General features: G+C 44.7%; 1 protein-coding gene across 6 annotated transcripts in view; it reads right to left on the bottom strand.

The window, feature by feature from the left end:
* Window positions 1-17985, bottom strand: part of CTNND2 (catenin delta 2) — a 1915824-nt gene that overhangs the window by 851174 nt on the left and 1046665 nt on the right. For 4 of the 6 annotated variants that reach the window (XM_063922708.1, XM_063922704.1, XM_063922707.1 and 1 more), the window contains one exon: window positions 14016-14334. In XM_063922708.1, coding sequence (XP_063778778.1) covers window positions 14016-14334 — 319 coding nt within the window. The remainder of the gene's footprint in view (window positions 1-14015; window positions 14335-17985) is intronic. The other 2 variants (XM_063922709.1, XM_063922706.1) reach the window with 1 other exon arrangement.

The following is a 17985-nucleotide window of genomic DNA, read 5'->3' on the forward strand; positions in this document are numbered from 1 at the left end:
ACAGGACTGTCATTACCAATTCCAGACGTTGCCGTTTGGTCTGTCCACGGCACCGAGGGTATTTACCAAGGTAATGGCCGAAATGATACTCCTTCGAAAAAAGGGAGTTTTAATTATCCCATACTTGGACGATCTCCTTATAAAGGCGAGGTCCAGGGAGCAGTTGTTGGTCGGGGTAGCACTATCTCGGGAGGTGCTACAACAGCACGGTTGGATTCTGAATATTCCAAAGTCACAGCTGGTTCCTACGATACGTTTACTGTTTCTGGGGATGGTTCTGGACACAGACCAGAAAAGGGTGTTTCTCCCAGAGGAGAAAGCCAAGGAGTTGTCGTCTCTAGTCCGAGATCTCCTGAAACCAAAACAGGTCTCGGTGCATCACTACACGCGAGTCCTGGGGAAAATGGTAGCTTCCTACGAAGCAATTCCATTCGGCAGGTTCCATGCAAGAATCTTTCAGTGGGATCTGTTGGACAAGTGGTCCGGATCCCATCTTCAGATGCATCGGCTGATAACCCTGTCTCCAAGGACCCGGGTGTCTCTGCTGTGGTGGCTGCAGAGTGCTCATCTTCTGGAGGGCCGCAGATTCGGCATACAGGACTGGGTCCTGGTGACCACGGATGCCAGCCTTCGAGGATGGGGGGCAGTCACACAGGGAAGAAACTTCCAAGGGCTATGGTCAAGCCAGGAGATTTCCCTACACATAAATATTCTGGAACTAAGGGCCATCTACAATGCCCTAAGTCAGGCAAGACCCCTGCTTCAAAACCAGCCGGTGCTGATCCAGTCAGACAACATCACGGCGGTCGCCCATGTAAACCGACAGGGCGGCACGAGAAGCAGGACGGCGATGGCAGAAGCCACAAGGATTCTCCGATGGGTGGAAAATCACGTGTTAGCACTGTCAGCAGTGTTCATTCCGGGAATGGACAACTGGGAAGCAGACTTCCTCAGCAGGCACGACCTCCACCCGGGAGAGTGGGGACTTCATCCAGAAGTCTTTCAGCTGATTGTAAATCGCTGGGTACGGCCACAGGTGGACATGATGGCGTCCCGCCTCAACAAAAAGCTAGAAAGATATTGCGCCAGGTCGAGAGACCCTCAGGCAATAGCTGTGGACGCTCTAGTGACACCGTGGGTGTACCAGTCGGTTTATGTGTTCCCTCCTCTTCCTCTCATACCCAAGGTACTGAGGATAATAAGACGAAGAGGAGTAAGAACTATACTCATTGTTCCGGATTGGCCAAGAAGAGCTTGGTACCCGGAACTTCAAGAAATGATCTCAGAGGACCCATGGCCTCTGCCGCTCAGACAGGACTTGCTGCAGCAGGGGCCCTGTCTGTTCCAAGACTTACCGCGGCTGCGTGTGACGGCATGGCGGTTGAACGCCGGATCCTGAAGGAAAAGGGCATTCCGGAGGAAGTCATCCCCACGCTGATTAAAGCTAGGAAAGAAGTGACCGCAAACCATTATCACCGCATATGGCGAAAATATGTTGCGTGGTGTGAGGCCAGGAAGGCCCCAACGGAAGAATTTCAGCTGGGCCGTTTTCTGCACTTCCTGCAGTCAGGGGTGACTATGGGCCTAAAATTGGGTTCCATTAAGGTCCAGATTTCGGCTCTATCGATTTTCTTCCAGAAAGAACTGGCTTCACTACCTGAAGTTCAGACATTTGTTAAGGGAGTGCTGCATATTCAGCCCCCTTTTGTGCCCCCAGTGGCACCTTGGGATCTCATCGTGGTGTTACATTTCCTAAAGTCACATTGGTTTGAACCACTTAAAACCGTGGATTTAAAATATCTCACGTGGAAAGTGGTCATGCTGTTGGCCTTGGCTTCGGCCAGGCGTGTGTCAGAATTGGCGGCTTTATCATGTAAAAGCCCTTATCTGATTTTCCATATGGATAGGGCGGAATTGAGGACTCATCCCCAATTTCTCCCAAAGGTGGTTTCAGCTTTTTATTTGAACCAGCCTATTGTGGTGCCTGCGGCTACTCGTGACTTGGAGGATTCCAAGTTGCTGGACGTAGTCCGGGCCCTAAAAGCTATGTTTCCGGGACAGCTGGAGTCAGAAAGACTGACTCGCTATTTATCCTGCATGCACCCAACAAGTTGGGTGCGCCTGCTTCAAAGCAGACTATTGCTCGCTGGATCTGTAGCACGATTCAACTTGCACATTCTGCGGCTGGACTGCCGCATCCTAAATCTGTAAAAGCCCATTCCACGAGGAAGGTGGGCTCTTCTTGGGCGGCTGCCCGAGGGGTCTCGGCTTTACAACTTTGCCGAGCAGCTACTTGGTCGGGGTCAAACACATTTGCTAAATTCTACAAGTTTGATACCCTGGCTGAGGAGGACCTAGAGTTCGCTCATTCGGTGCTGCAGAGTCATCCGCACTCTCCCGCCCGTTTGGGAGCTTTGGTATAATCCCCATGGTCCTTACGGAGTTCCCAGCATCCACTTAGGACGTTAGAGAAAATAAGATTTTATTCACAGGTAAATCTATTTCTCGTAGTCCGTAGTGGATGCTGGGCGCTCGTCCCAAGTGCGGATTGTCTGCAATACTTGTATATAGTTATTGGTTAACTAAAGGGTTATTGTTGAGCCATCTGTTGAGAGGCTCAGTTATATTTCATACTGTTAACTGGGTATAGTATCACGAGTTATACGGTGTGATTGGTGTGGCTGGTATGAGTCTTACCCGGGATTCCAAATCCTTTCCTTATTGTGTCAGCTCTTCCGGGCACAGTATCCTAACTGAGATCTGGAGGAGGGTCATAGAGGGAGGAGCCAGTGCACACCAGGTAGTCCTAAAGCTTTCTTTAGTTGTGCCCAGTCTCCTGCGGAGCCGCTATTCCCCATGGTCCTTACGGAGTTCCCAGCATCCACTACGGACTACGAGAAATAGATTTACCGGTGAGTAAAATCTTATTTTTTCCTTCTTTCAGACTTAGATTTAAAAATTTTAATACTGATACAACATTTTGGAGGTCCCACAGATATGGATTCATCATCACTGAGGCACAAACAGGATTTTGAAGAAAATGGTACGGTAAGATTTTATTATTCTTACTAAAACTTCACATTCCTAAAGCATCATATTGGACTTTGGGCCTTATTCAGCTTGGATCTCTATTGAGTCAGAAATTGCTATTTTCTCAGAACTGCATTTGCTAAAAAAATGTATGTGAAGAGCCGCACAGAAAGGTAAAAGAGCCCACCAATGCATAATTGCGATGCATACGCAGAAATCGAGTACCATGGTTGACCCATGCATATGTAGGCTATACGTGGCAGCGGTGCCATGTTTTTAATTGAAGCAACCACAGCTATTATCAGATGTGCACCTTGAAAACGGCCATGACACGCCTGCGTTTTCACAACCATTCCCCACATACGCCCACTTCTTGGCAATCGCTATGCGATCACACTTTGCTGTTCCTGCTATTACATTGCAAACGCATTTAGGCCTTTGCACAAACGCAATGCGGCCGCAGCGAATGCACAATCGTCCGATAATTGGCTGATTTACCTATTTGCAATTTGCAACTGAAGCTGAATAAGGCCCTTTGTGCCTTGCTGCTGATCCATCTAAACGGAGGTGTTTGAAAGTCATTTTTTATTGGGGAAACTTTAATATATTTGTAAATTATATATTAAAAAGGTGAGATGACCTCTGCGCACTAGAAGCGGCTATAGCGAGTGTGGGTGAAAATGTGTTACCAACCACATGTAAATACAAGCTAGACAATTGTGTACTCACACTCTCAGTAGCACTTCACATGTGTTTGACAATGAGTGCAAAGTACAAGCCTGAATTAAATCAGAAAACTGTCTCTTGTATCCGATCTTATTCTTCTCCAATGGGCTGCTGGTTCTTGAACCTCCGTATAGGAGAAATATGTAAAACAAGAAATATATATATATATATATATATATATATATATATATATAGCGTCTCAGTTTTTGTTCTCTATAAATCTTAAAGGTATGGATATAGCTGGGAGATCCAGTTTCTTTCCCACTATGGGTGGTGATGAGAAACTTTATGGGTTCACCTTCGTGTAGAAGAAGCTGAGGACATCAGCAATGATTGTAGAAGAAGCTGAGGGCATCAGCAATGCAGACAGTTCACTGAAGGCTTGGTAGCACCAGAACAATAGTTGTAGAAGAAGCCGAGGACGTCAGCAATAATTGTATAAGAAGCTGAGGGCATCAGCAATAATCGTAGAAGAAGCTGAGGGCATCAGCAATAATCGTAGAAGTAGCTGAGGACATCAGCAATGCAGACAGTTCACTGGAGGCTGGGCAGCACCAGCACAATAGTTGTAGAGGAAGCCGAGGATGTCGGCAATATTTGTAGAAGAAGCTGAGGACATCAGCAATAATCGTTGAAGAAGCTGAGGACATCAGCAATAATCGTAGAAGAAGCTGAGTGCATCAGCAATAAATGTAGAGGAAGCTGAGGACAATGCAGGTTTCCAGATGCTGGGCAAACTGTGGCAGCACAGTGGAATTCCAAATGCTGTGTATTGCAGTGTCAGCACTGCTGGTTTCCCAGGTGCGATGATGTAGTGATTCTGCACAGTGTCTAAGTTACTGCTGCAAGCAGTGCTTAAAGTGGTCCTAGAGAGGTGGTGGAACTCACCCCCCTCCCCACGGCGCCAATGCAACAAAGGTATTGCGCGCGCGCAAAAAGGGGCATTGTCTCAAAAAAGGGGCGTGTTACACAATTGTAATAATGCCCACAGTAATGCCCACAGCAGTAGCGCCTCTTATACAATGCCCACAGTGGTAGTGCCCCTTATATAGAGCCTATAGTAGTGGTGCCCCTTATGCAATGCCCGCAATAGCAGTGCCCCTTATGTCCCCAGGAGTGATGCTGCCCCTTATAAAGTGCCCCCTTTACAATGCCCTCATTAGTAGTGCCCCTAGTAGTAATGCCCCAGTAGTAATGTTGCCTGTAGTAATGCCCCAGTCGTTTAGCCCCTGTAGTTATGCCCCCTTGTAGTTTAGCCCCCAGTAGTAACGCCTCCAAGTAGTAATGCCCCCAGTAGTTTAGCCCCTGTAATTACACCCCCAGTAGTAATGCCCCTGTAGTTATGCCCCCCTGTAGTTTGCCCCCAGTAGTTGGCCCCCTTGTAGTTTGCCCCCAGTAGCTTGCCCTCAGTAGTTTGCCCCCAGCAGATGCCCCCCAGTAGTAATGTCCCCAGTAGTTTGCCCCCAGTAGTAATGCCCCAAGTAGTAATGTCCCCCAGTAGTTTGCCCCCCAGTAGTTTGCCCCCAATAGAAGCCCCTCAGTAGTTTGCCCCCAGTAGTAATGCCCCAAGTAGTTTGCCCCCAGTAGTTTGCCCCCAGTAGTAATGCCCCCCCAGTTGTTTGCCCCCAGTAGTAATGCCCCTCAGTAGTTTGCCCCCCAGCAGTTTGCCCTCAGTTGTTGCCCCCCAGTAGTAATGCCCCCCCCAGTTGTTGCCCCCCAGTAGTAATGTCCCCAGTAGTTTGCCCCCAGTAGTAATGCCCCCAGTAGTTGCCCCTCTGTAGTTTGTCCCCCAGTAGTTTGCCTCCAGTAGATGCCCCTCAGTAGTTTGCCCCCCAGTAGTAATGCCATCCTGTAGTTTGCCCCCTTGTAGTTTTCCCCCAGTAGTTTGCCCCCAGTAGTAATGTCCCCCAGTAGTTTGCCCCCCGTAGATGTCCCCCAGTAGTTTGCCCCAGTAGAAGCCCCTCAGTAGTTTGCCTCCCAGTAGTAATGCCCCCAGTAGTTTGACCCCAGTAGTAATGCCCCCCCCAGTTGTTTGCCCCCAGTAAATGCCCCTCAGTAGTTTGCCCCCCAGTAGTAATGCCCCCCCAGTAGTTTGCCCTCAGTTGTTGCACCCCCCAGTAGTAATGCCCACCCCCAGTTGTTTGCCCCCAGCAAACATGACGTCTCTCCCATAGCACACACTGACAGAGCCGGAAGCCGGAGCTCAGTACTGAGCTCCTGCCTCCAGCTGTCGCTGTGCAGGGAGACGGGCGCCTGCTGGTAACGCAAGCTCAGTGGGCATCCGTCATCTCCCTGCTGCTGCGGCGCCGGGGACACATGGGGTGAGGTGAGCCAGAGGAGGCGGAACTGTGTTCCATCTCCAAATGGAACTGACGGAACACAGTTCCGCCCTGTTCCGGTTCACTTTAACCCCTGGCTGCAAGAAGGTAACAGCAGTAGCAGGTTTTCCTGATACTGAGGGGTGCTACGTTGCGCAGCAGTTTAACTGGAAGCTGATAGGAACCAGCACAGTCTCTAATGCCGCTAGGGATATAGGACAGTCCCTCTGGATCACTGGAGGACCTCCAGTGAATCTGGAAATGCCAGGATGTAGTGGAGTGAGGGAGTGCATGAGATGACAACTGCGCTGAGTCTATTACCAGCAGGAAATTCTGGAGCTCACTCCAGGCCGAGAGACACCAAAGCACTGACAGCTTGCTAGTGCCGAGACCTGGAACTAATACCCAGCACTTACAGCTGAGTGGAGGAGCGGCTCACATGATGCGGAAGTGACTCGGGAATGGTTCCCGGAAGATCAGCTGGCTGGAGACTGTCATGGCGCTGTCCATGGAGGTGAGCGGCGGGAACCTTGGCATGCTGCGGCCGGGACTGACCGCTATGGCCGCTGGACACTGGTACAGAGTCACAGGTGGCGTGGTGAGCGGCGGGACGCATCATGGGAGCGCATGGATGAAAGGTCGCGCCCAGGCTGGCGGCAGAAGTAAGATAAAGCACAGCTGGGGAGAGCAGATAACCTCATTTTTATGATAGTACCAGATTGGCAACTGTAGAAAATACAACATAGGGGGTAATTCACAGCTGATCAATTCACGTGCTCAATTTAGTTTCTCTGACATGCGGGGGGACGCCTAGCCCAGCCCAGGGCTAGTCCGCTCCGCATGTCAGGCCCAACCCCCCCCCCCACACGCGCTCTTTTGGACCTGCGCTGGCAGGCGGCTACCCGCAACGTCCCGGGTCGCAGCCGTGACCCACCCTGCAACGGTCCGGACACGCCTGCGTTGTCCGGACCGCACCCTACTAATGGCATTCTAACACCATTGGCACACCCCCTCCCGCCCCGTGACCGCCTCTGCCTGTCAATCAGGCGATCCTAACCCTGAGATGCTGTTAACATCTCACTGGGCCTCCTGGGGTGCGCACTCCACAAAGGGCTTTAAACTGCGATTGCTGCCTCTGCAGCGATCCAGTCTGAATTACCCCTTAGTCCTGCCCATACAATGTATAACTGAAGTGCACAGTCTGGAACCTAATCTCTGGAGGAGGAGGTGGGTTCACATGCAATGCAGTCCACAGGGGGTAGTCCCTGTACCAATGTGTGCCAGCCCGACCCTGCTTATGTAGGTAAGGCTGGTAAAGGTAGCCAGACACTACTACGTGTACGTGTTTACTACAGAGTGCAGGAAGGCCATTAAAAATAATTCCTTTGCATCTCCCATAAAAGGAAATCAATTTAATAATTGGCACTTATTTTTATTTTGTGGATCCAAACTTACAGGGAATACAAACTAAATGGAGGTACTCAAACCTAAAGAAAGTTCCACTACTGCATGAGAGAGCCCACAAACTCAGATTCAGGAAACAGGCAATTAGCTAGGTTTCCTAAACACAGAAAATAATGTAGTGACAGCTGGTTTCTGTAAATGTTTCAGTACCAGCCAAAATAGTTTTTTATATTTTAGTTGCCAGCAGGGCAGCCATCAGGGAGGGGACTGTGGGGACTGGTGTCCCAGGCCCTTACAGAGAGGGGGGCCCACCCCTGGCTCCTACCACCGATAACTGGAGAGCTGCACCAGTCTGTGAATCAACAGCAGGCTAGCCTTCCCTCCGCATCAGATCTCTGTGAATCATTCCTGCAGGTCCGTAACGCTCCACCCATATGTAACGTCATGATGTGTGACATCACATAGGGGTGGAGTGGTGCAGCAGAATCTTTTTTTTTTGGAGGGGAGGGAGGGGCCCTGTCTATTTTGTCAGTCCCAGGCCCCACAATTTCTGATGGCAGCCCTGGTTGCCAGGTCACCACAAGCGGCTGGCTATAGTCCATGTTCCCAGGAGGCAAATCATTGTAATCCATCTTAATTTAAACCTCTGTGATACTAGGTATATCATATATCCCCCCTATTTTATCTCTCTTTACATGTGTAGCCTTGCACTGCTGGTTAACACTGCATTGGTACTTGTTGTCTATACAGCCATTGTTAAAATCACACATACCAACATGCAACTGCATATGAGACACAAATGTCGATAATTACAATATTGAAAGCTTGCCAAAATGTAGTCCAAGGTAGCTAATAAAGTGTCAGTTATTATAGAAGACTTGAAAAAATAAAAAATGCTAAATATATATATATATATATATATATATATATATATATATAGTACAGTACATGGCCATGATGAGAGTGTGAGACCAGTATCACAGTCCATGGCGTAAGGCAGCGTGGTTGTTGACCCGATGGTACCCTTTTGTAGCTTGCTAACAATGAACAATGTTAGCTACTGTATACTACCCGTATACAGCAATTCAATTGTGCATCCAGGTCAGTCACTTATTATTTGAGCAAAATAATAGTTTAGTCAATATACTGTATGAAGAGTCTGAACGCTTACTGACCCACATATCCTTTTAGTTTGCTAGGGAGGGGCCTTAAGACTGTACACCTATAGCTGCCAGCCGGGCCGTAACTAGGTGTGTGCCGATGGTGCCTTGCCCACAGCGCAAATGCACTGGGGGTGCACAATCTGGCAGCACACCTGCATGGCCACTATCTCCAGACTCCGTAGTGCACACTGCCAGCGGTGGCGCCGCCTGCGTCAAGCTAACGGCGCCGCCTGCGTCAAGCTGACGCCGCCGCCTGCGTCAAGCTGACGGCGCCGCCTGTGTCCCATCACCTGCTGCTGCTGCTTTAAAAGACCTGGGAGCTGGCGGCAGCGCTGAGATTAGTGTCTGCCTCTGGCTCTGCTAATTGTCCCAGTCGTGAATGCCGGCTCCCTGCACAGCGCACCGCAAACAGGGACTCTCAGTCTTCTTCCTCGGCTCTGCTACTTCACAGCACAAATGGACCGGACCCATATATGATAAAGAGAGCCTGGAGCTGACAACTGAGTATTTTTGAGCTTTGGAACTCCAGCTCATTGTGAACTCCAGTGTAATGGGAGAGAGGGGATTGGGGGCAGATCTATTAATGTCAGTGTAACTGGGAGGGGGGTGAATAAATGTATTCCAATTATTTGACAGTGGGAAGATCTGTTTAATGTCAGTTTAATGCGGTGGGTGAACATATGAGTGTCAATGTGATTGGTGGTGTGAATATTTCAATATTAACATGGCAGTGTGGAGCTCTATTAATGTCATTGAAGGGCCCACAAAGTTCTAGTTACGCCGCTATGTGTGTGAATACATACACATAGTGGCATAATATAAATATTAATTATATATATATATATATATATATATATATATTTATATTGTACATACATACATATACATACTGTACATCCATACATACATACATACACTAGCTGATGTGCTCGGTTTCACCCGGGCAAAGATTTGCTGGGTGGAACATTTAACCCCTTTTTTCCCCCTTTAGTAGTCAAATTTGAAAAAAAAAAACTGCTTAGTGAGTGGCTGCTAATAACTGTCAGTTTCCAGCCAACCCCCGGGTTGGAGACTTTGGGGTCTATTTACTAAGCCCTGGATGGAGATAAAGTGGACGGAGATAAAGTACCAGCCAATCGGCTCCTAACTGTAATTTTTCAAACCCAGCCTGTGACATGGCAGTTAGGAGCTGATTGGCTGGTACTTTATCTCCGTCCACTTTATCTCCATCCAAGGCTTAGTAAATAGACCCCTTTGCCCCGTCATCCGACAACACTGCCTGCAATATCTTCCCCTTTTTGATGAGTGAGCTTGCCAGCTCGCTCCCGCGTAGTACCCGCCAGGTTGTTTAACGGAGTGTGCGGACCGATAACTCCGCGGGCTTACCGTTGGATGGTGTGGTGCCTGCGGAGCGGAAGCCTTCTTGTCTGGGATGCCTGCATCTAGTGAAAGAACACCCCAGCCTTCCTGATCTTAAATCAAAGGACATCCGCGTCAACCCTGCGCTCTGCTGCCGGATCTGTGCCCCTGGGATCCCTTCCCTGATTGACAAAGTTGGCCTTGACTGCTGGCGGTGGACGTCTGGTGACTTGGTCTGGTGTCTCCGGCTGTGCGCCAGCTAGACCGGTGTATAAAAAGGGGGACTCTGCCTGTCTAATGTGTAAAAAAGGGGGACTCTGCTGATGTATTGTGTAAAAAAAGGTAGACTCTGCTGCCTAATGTATAAAAAGGGGGACTCTGCTACTGTAATTCGTAAAAAAAAGGGGGACTCTGCCTGCCTAATGTGTAAAAGAGGGGGACTGTGCCTGCTTAATGTGTAAAAAAGGGGGACACTGTTGCCGAAATGTGTAAAATAGGGGGACACTGCTGCTGTAATGTGTAAAAGGGTACTATACCTGCCGTACTGTGTAAAAGGGAGCTCTGCCTAACGTAATGTGTAAAGGGGAGCTCTGTGGTCACGCCTCTTTCCCATGAAGTCACGCCCCTATATTTTTGGCACGTGCAATGACCCTGTTTTGTATAGGGGGGGTGCCGATGCTGTTTCTTGCACACAGCGCTGAAATGTCTAGTTACGGCACTGGCTGCCAGTAATGTGAGGTGCTACCTACTGAGACTTGTAGTTTTACAGAGAAAAAGGGAGGGGGGGGTGTTGTAGGTGCACTGTCTCCAGCATTACGGATATCATGCAGCTTAGCATATAATAAATAGTGGAGTTTGGTTATGTATTGATCAATGCATGTAGCTGCAGCCCCACGGCAAGGGATTCCACTCTGCTGCAGTACCTAACACTATATCCACATTCACATTGCATGAACCAGGGGAAGAACCTACAGGAGACCAGCAAATGTGTTTGCACAATAATCGGTGAGTAACATTATTACACCCAAAGTTTGAAGAAATAGACCCTGTTGGTAGAAATTGATGCTGTGCCATCCATGGGTATGCGGTCAACATACCAATGAATGGGATCCCGGCTGTCACAATACAGATGCCTGGATCCAACCAGGAGCACCATATCAACGCCAGAATACCAGTGAGGTCGACGATTCCCTCTCTGTGGGTGTCCACGACACCCACAGAGAGAGAATAGAACCTGTGGCGAGCTAAGCTCACCAACGAGCCCGCCCCCCCCTGTCGGCATTCTAATGACCGGAATCTCGACATCGCTAAAATGACAGCCGGAATCCCGGTCTCCAGGATCACATACTGATCCCCATCCATGTATTATTGAGGTAGATGGCACAAGGTAGCAGATAAAGAGTTTTGGTGAAAAATATACCAGACAGCAGAAAGGAATCTGGTGAGTTGGGAATCTAAACATCATCACATTCACTACACAACAGAAATATTTCAAATGAGCTATTTAGAGAACATTTAAGCCATCCAACAAACAATAACGAGACTATACATTGGGAACATATAGGTCTATTCATGAAGCAGTGAAAAGTGTAGAGAAGTGAGCCAGTGGAGAAGTTGCCCATGGCAACCGATTAGCACTGAAGTAACATTTGTAATTTGCATACTATAAAATTATACAGAGCAGCTGATTGGTTGCCATGGGCAACTTCTCCACACTTTTCACTGCTTCATCAATAGACCCCTTACATACCCTCTAACTGTACCTTTTTTTATGGTCTGTACCAATTTTTGGCTCTCCAAACTTCCATTGAAAGTATAGGAAAAGGGTGTGGCCACACCTCTTTACCCGTGACCACGCCCCCTTTTGAATTTGTACCGATTTTTATGTGTAAATTGTTGGAGGGTATGCCCTTAGTGTGATGTGAGACTGTGACTTGCATTGAGAACGGAGAATCTGGATCCCGGACTTTATCGGATTATTATAATTTTCTGTATGAACATAGGGCCTAATTCAGACCTGATTGCAGCAGCAGATTTGTTAGCTAATGGGCAAAAACATGTGCACTGCAGGTGGGGCAGAGAGTTAGATTTGGGTGGGTTATGTTGTTCGTGTGTGTGTGTGTGTGTGTGTGTGTGTGTGTGTGTGTGTATGTATGTATGTATGTATGTATGTATATATGTATATATACATACATACAATACATACACTGGTTGAGTATCCCATACCCATAATGCTTGGGACCAGAAGTATTTTGGATATTGGATTTTTCCGTATTTTGGAATAACTGCATAACATGATGAGATATCATGGTGATGGGACCCAAGTCTAAGCACAGAATGCATTTATGTTTCATATACACCTTTTACACACAGCCTGTAGGTAATTTTAGCCAATATTTTTAATAACTTTGTGCATTAAACAAAGTTTGTGTACATACACACGATTCAATTATGTTCCATATACACATTATACACCTTTTACACACAGCCTGAAGGTCATTTAATACAATACTTTGAATAACTTTCTGTATAAAACAAAGTTTGTGTACATTGAGCCATCAGAAAACAAAGGTTTTACTATCTCAGTCTCACTAAAAAAAAAATCCGTATTTCAGAATACTCCGTATTTCGGAATATTTAAATATGGGATACCCAACCTGTGTGTGTATATGTGTATATGTATATATATATATATATATATATATATATTTAGTGTGCAAAGGAGTGCAAATAGCGCTACAACCCAATATTATGTAACCAGATATCCCCAAATGGGAGATTTTCTTTTTTTTTTTTTAAACAAATTATAATTGAACAACACAATACATATATTAGTGATAAATGTATTAGTGAACACTCCCAATTAGAATGGTGTTGCAACCAGATTTCTGAAAAGTCCGATTCCCAAAGGAACTTGATTTCAAAAAATTGTTCTAGTGGTAAATCAGTTGCGCCTTCAGTGTTTGCAAAACAATGTATCAGTAAGCTGCTCTTACAGTGAAATTTTATATGTAAGTGCTTTATATGAACATATATACATTTCTTATTTGATCTCTTCAGAATCACCTGGATATACGGTGTTGCACCCTTAATAAATGGTACTTAAGCACACTATCTAAGAAAAAAGGGAATCAGCACACTTTCAGCAATATACTTGCATATGAATTTATCATATTTATTCAACAAGCACGTAAGCACTTTTTTGCACATATTCATTTTTGTAAGCTTTTGCACAAAGCAGCACTTTGTCACTTTTAAGAGCAGCTTACTGATACATTGTTTTGCATATACGTACAAACTCCACACCAACACCGGGACGGATTGAAATGGAGAATCGGTACGAGTAAGGGACACCCCGATGCAAAGACATCCCACTTAAGGCAACTGTTCTGCGTGTGTCTGGTACGCATATTTTAGATTGTCATCTAAGGAATTGTTATGAATTATTCACAAACACTGAAGGCGCAACTGATTTACCACTAGAACAATAATAAATATATATATATATATATATATATATATACACACACACACACACACACACACACACACACACACACACACACACACACACACACATACACACACACACATACACACACATATATATACATATACACACATTATATATATATATATATATATATATACATACACATACACACACAAAATTGGATTGCTAATAGAAATGGTAACTTTTAGGGTTTATGACTATAAGAAATCTGCATGGAATATAAATAGGAAATGTTAAATTTGCTTTAAAGCATGAGATTGTTATAATTGTTATATTACGTTTGCCTTTGTTTTCAGCTACCAGTCAACTATAGAAAGAATTTATCCAAATTTTCTACGCTCTCATGAAAGCTAACATGAAAGTGATTTGTTAAAGTAAAATTATAGTATAATGTTTTCACAAAACTAAAATAACTGACATAAAAAGTACATTGTACAAAGTAATTTCCAGTATGGAAACCATAAACACAAGTAAATGATGTCAAAGAGAAGTCCTGCTTACCTTGGATCTTTCTGAATGCTATCAATAGATGGTGACCTGGCTAATGTTCCTTCTGGTGGTATTGCTGGGCCAGATTTACTGTAGGGTGAGTCAACCGATGGACAATACTGCAGCTGTCGGTATGGATCTGCGTAATTGGAGCCAGGGCCTGCAGCATAGCTGGCCCTCTGGAAGGTTCCTGTTGTGTTCGGAGCGCCATGTTGGCTGCCTGTACGCTGTAAAGGTACGGAGTCGACACCAGGGGAAGATGGGGCTACGACAGGAAAGTAGGGACAAAGTAAAAAACTGAGGATCTGTTCACAAAAATGGTTAACCAGGTCTAGGCAGGAAAAATACACACAAATACAGGGGACATAAAAAAGAAGAAGCATTCTGTTATCTATGAAGACAGTAACCAAGAGAAAGCAGAGATTGTGAAAAGCAGAAATGTATTATCTATTTTCTTTAACCGTGCACACTGAATTCATTTTTTTTATAGATTTATTTCACTTATTAAAAATGGAGAATAAATAATAGTAATGCAAAATATATATGGGAAGGGACATAACAAGTAGCTTACCTGTACAGTACACAATAAACTGAAACATAACACTGGGCCATTTTACCTTTTCACCTACCTAAAATACTTGTGGAACTTAGGGGTGATGTATCAAGCAGAGAAAAGAGTGGTGTACTAGACCAGTGGAGAAGTTGCCCATAGCAACCAATCAGCATCTACCGATCAGTTTATAGAATATACTTGATAAATACTTCCTCAAAGGTAATTGGTTGCTATGGGAAACTTCTCCACTGGTTCACTGCTTGACAATGTATATCAACCCCATAATCCCCTAGCCTAGTCCCTTACCTGAATTTTAAAAATGTGGGACCTTTTCTCTGCAGTGTAGTGATCTAGGTTGAAAATAGGCTTCCACTGTGCAAAATATAGGAAGGTTGATACAGCAGTCAATCATAGTCTACCCTGTATATCTAGCACTGCTTTGTGGAGGCCCGAGTTCACTACGGAAACAGCACACAGGAACAAATAGCAGACAGGTTAAACACTGCACTGGTCATTTTGCTTGAGTTACTGAAACTAGCAATATAAAAAAATTAGGAAAGTATCAAAGGGTGTTTTTCCTATCCGAATCCAAAGGTACCCAAATCTCTACTGATTAGGATTCTGTTTGGTAACACACAGGAAGCAGTTAACAGGAAAAACATGCTTATTTTAAAAAATGAGCAAAAGAAAAAGAAAAATACTAACTTACCTGATTGTATGCCTTTATGCACAAAAAAAAAATCTCCAATTTAATATTTAAACCTTAATAAATTCAATAGCCCACGGAAGTTGCGATGTACGGTAAAAAATTTAATGAAGCGATATATTTGCACAAATGTTTACAATAATTCATATTTACAGACAAGAACTTTAATCTTTTTACTTTAAGATTTTTTATAATCATTGCATTATTTTTCTGTGATTTAAATGATAACATTCTAAAACGTCAGACGTATACAACAAAGTAATATTAATAATACCCTAAACTTATCAATTGGCAATCCTATCATGACAGATGGTAAGTACAGTACCTTAAGCTACAAGAAATGAATTAAATGAAATAAATAAGGTAATTGTATCCACAATTTAGTTCATTGTATTCTCACAATTCATTTTATTCTCACAGTGAAAACCATGTTTTATCTTCTCTTTTTGTAACTTAGGGGCCGATTTATCACCATCCACATCTGAGGATGCAGATGTGCTGTGATAAAATCGACCCAACCAGCAATGCGATAATTGATTACATTGCAGGGATGTATTAATAATCGCATGCAGGGATAGAGCTTGCAAGAAAGCTCTGTCCCTGCGTTGCCACTCCGCAGCCAAATCGGTATATTTTTCAGGAATAGCCCTCGCAATGAGTCCCCGCAGGGCTCACTGCTGTATTTGTTAAAAAAAAATTGTTTTGTTTTGTTTTAACTAAATTCTGCCAGATTGTATTTTCCATTATAAGTATGGGAAATTAGATCTGGTTACTAAAAAAAAAAAAAAAAGGATCTGAAGCAGTCTTTCACAAAAACCTCTCCAAAAGCCCTTTAATACATTCAGGTGATACTAAATAATCTGAAAAGGGTGTGAAAACATCCTTTCTCACTATATTTTAGTAATAAAATGTTAATAAATATGCCCGTTAGAATGTCACATTGAGAAACCAATCATTGTTTGTAGAAGTTTTACCACACCTATTATTGGTGAGTACATACTGTACATCATATTATTACATTTATTACCACCACACAGTATGTAACATTTCTTTTTTTTTCCTGGTTATTTTCAAATATGTGGTGAAAAATAATATGTCTCTTATCTGAAGACCTTGCAGAAGCAGTGTTTAAAGTGCAAAACTATATTCAGTAATATTTAAGAGAGGGTCAGGATGGAACATAGACCAGGGGGCAGGACAGAGTATTATATATTATATATAAATCTGTAAAATGTCCATCTCTAACATGCTAAGCAGATGTTGGAACTCTCAAGTAACAACATCACTGACACTGGTGTCAGGGGTCAGAGTCCAGACCAATTGTCAGAAATTTTAATGTAACCAGGCTTGGACTGGCCCACAGAGGTACAGGGGAAACCAAAGGTGTGCCCCTCTGCCTGGGGGCCCACCTCCTGCTCTAAGGATCAGGTTCCAGACTGTGCACTTGAATTATACATCATATATATGTTAACTTATACTGGACTATCAGTGGCGCACCCAGGGGGGGTTTACAAGCACCCAGAAACCCCCCTCCACCCCAAATTTTTTTATTTTTTTTTGCTGCATGATTATTATTAATGACTGTCCAGCGTCCTCTGCAGCCTGCTGTCTTCCTGGTGGCATTTGTAAGTGCTTAATAAAAGTTTACTTTATTTTAATTATAGTACATATACAGTATATCCATGTGCATACATGTATATACATACATATAAACACACACACATGATATATTTGCATGCGTATATATAAATGTGTACTGTATATATATATATATATATATATATATATACACACACACACACACACATGTTTAATATGCTATGTGCATATATATATATATATATATATATATACACACGTTTAATATGCTATGTGTATATATATATATATATCAGGATTTTGGTACTTACCGATAAATCCCTTTCTCCGATTCCACAGGGGCCACTGGAGCGTAGTTACAATGGGGAATGGTAGGCAGTAATTGGGAGCTGGCACTTTAAAAAAAACTAACCCTGTGGCTAGCTCCTCCCCTACTATCTCCCCTCCAAGCCAGTCTACGTAAAACTGTGCCCAAGGAGAGCTGTAATAAAGAAAACCTTAAGGTAGAGGAGGTTAATGACGTCCAGTCAACCAGGATAACCCAAACTAAACCTGGAATAGAACCTAACAACAAACAGGCTAACCTGAACTCAACAAGCGGTCATTTATTGAACCGCAAACCGTTAAGCAAAAAACAAGGAGGAACAGCGCTGGGCGGGCGTCCAGTGGCCCCTGTGGAATCGGAGAAAGGGATTTATCGGTAAGTACCAAAATCCTGATTTCTCCTTCATCCACTAGGGGCCACTGGAGCGTAGTTACAATGGGGACGTCCCAGAGCTCCCAGAACGGGTGGGAGAGCGCTGAGAGTCCTGTAAAACCACTCGGCCAAACTGAGATGCAGAGGCCGCAAAAGTGTCAAACTTGTAGAATTTGACAAACGTATGACGGCCGGACCAAGTAGCCACCCGACATAAAGTAGTCATAGAGACCCCCCGGGCAGCCGCCCACGAAGGTCCCACAGAGCGCGTGGAGTGTGCTGAAATGGAAGATGGAGGTTCCCGAGAAGCTGCCAAATAAGCTTGTCTGATGGTCAGTCGAATCCATCGAGACAAGGTTTGCTTAGAGGCCGGCCAACCACGGCGGGCAGCATCGTACAGAACAAATAAGGAATCTGACTTCCGAAT

The sequence above is a fragment of the Pseudophryne corroboree genome, chromosome 5 (assembly GCF_028390025.1).
Source record: "Pseudophryne corroboree isolate aPseCor3 chromosome 5, aPseCor3.hap2, whole genome shotgun sequence".
Lineage (NCBI taxonomy): Eukaryota > Metazoa > Chordata > Amphibia > Anura > Myobatrachidae > Pseudophryne > Pseudophryne corroboree.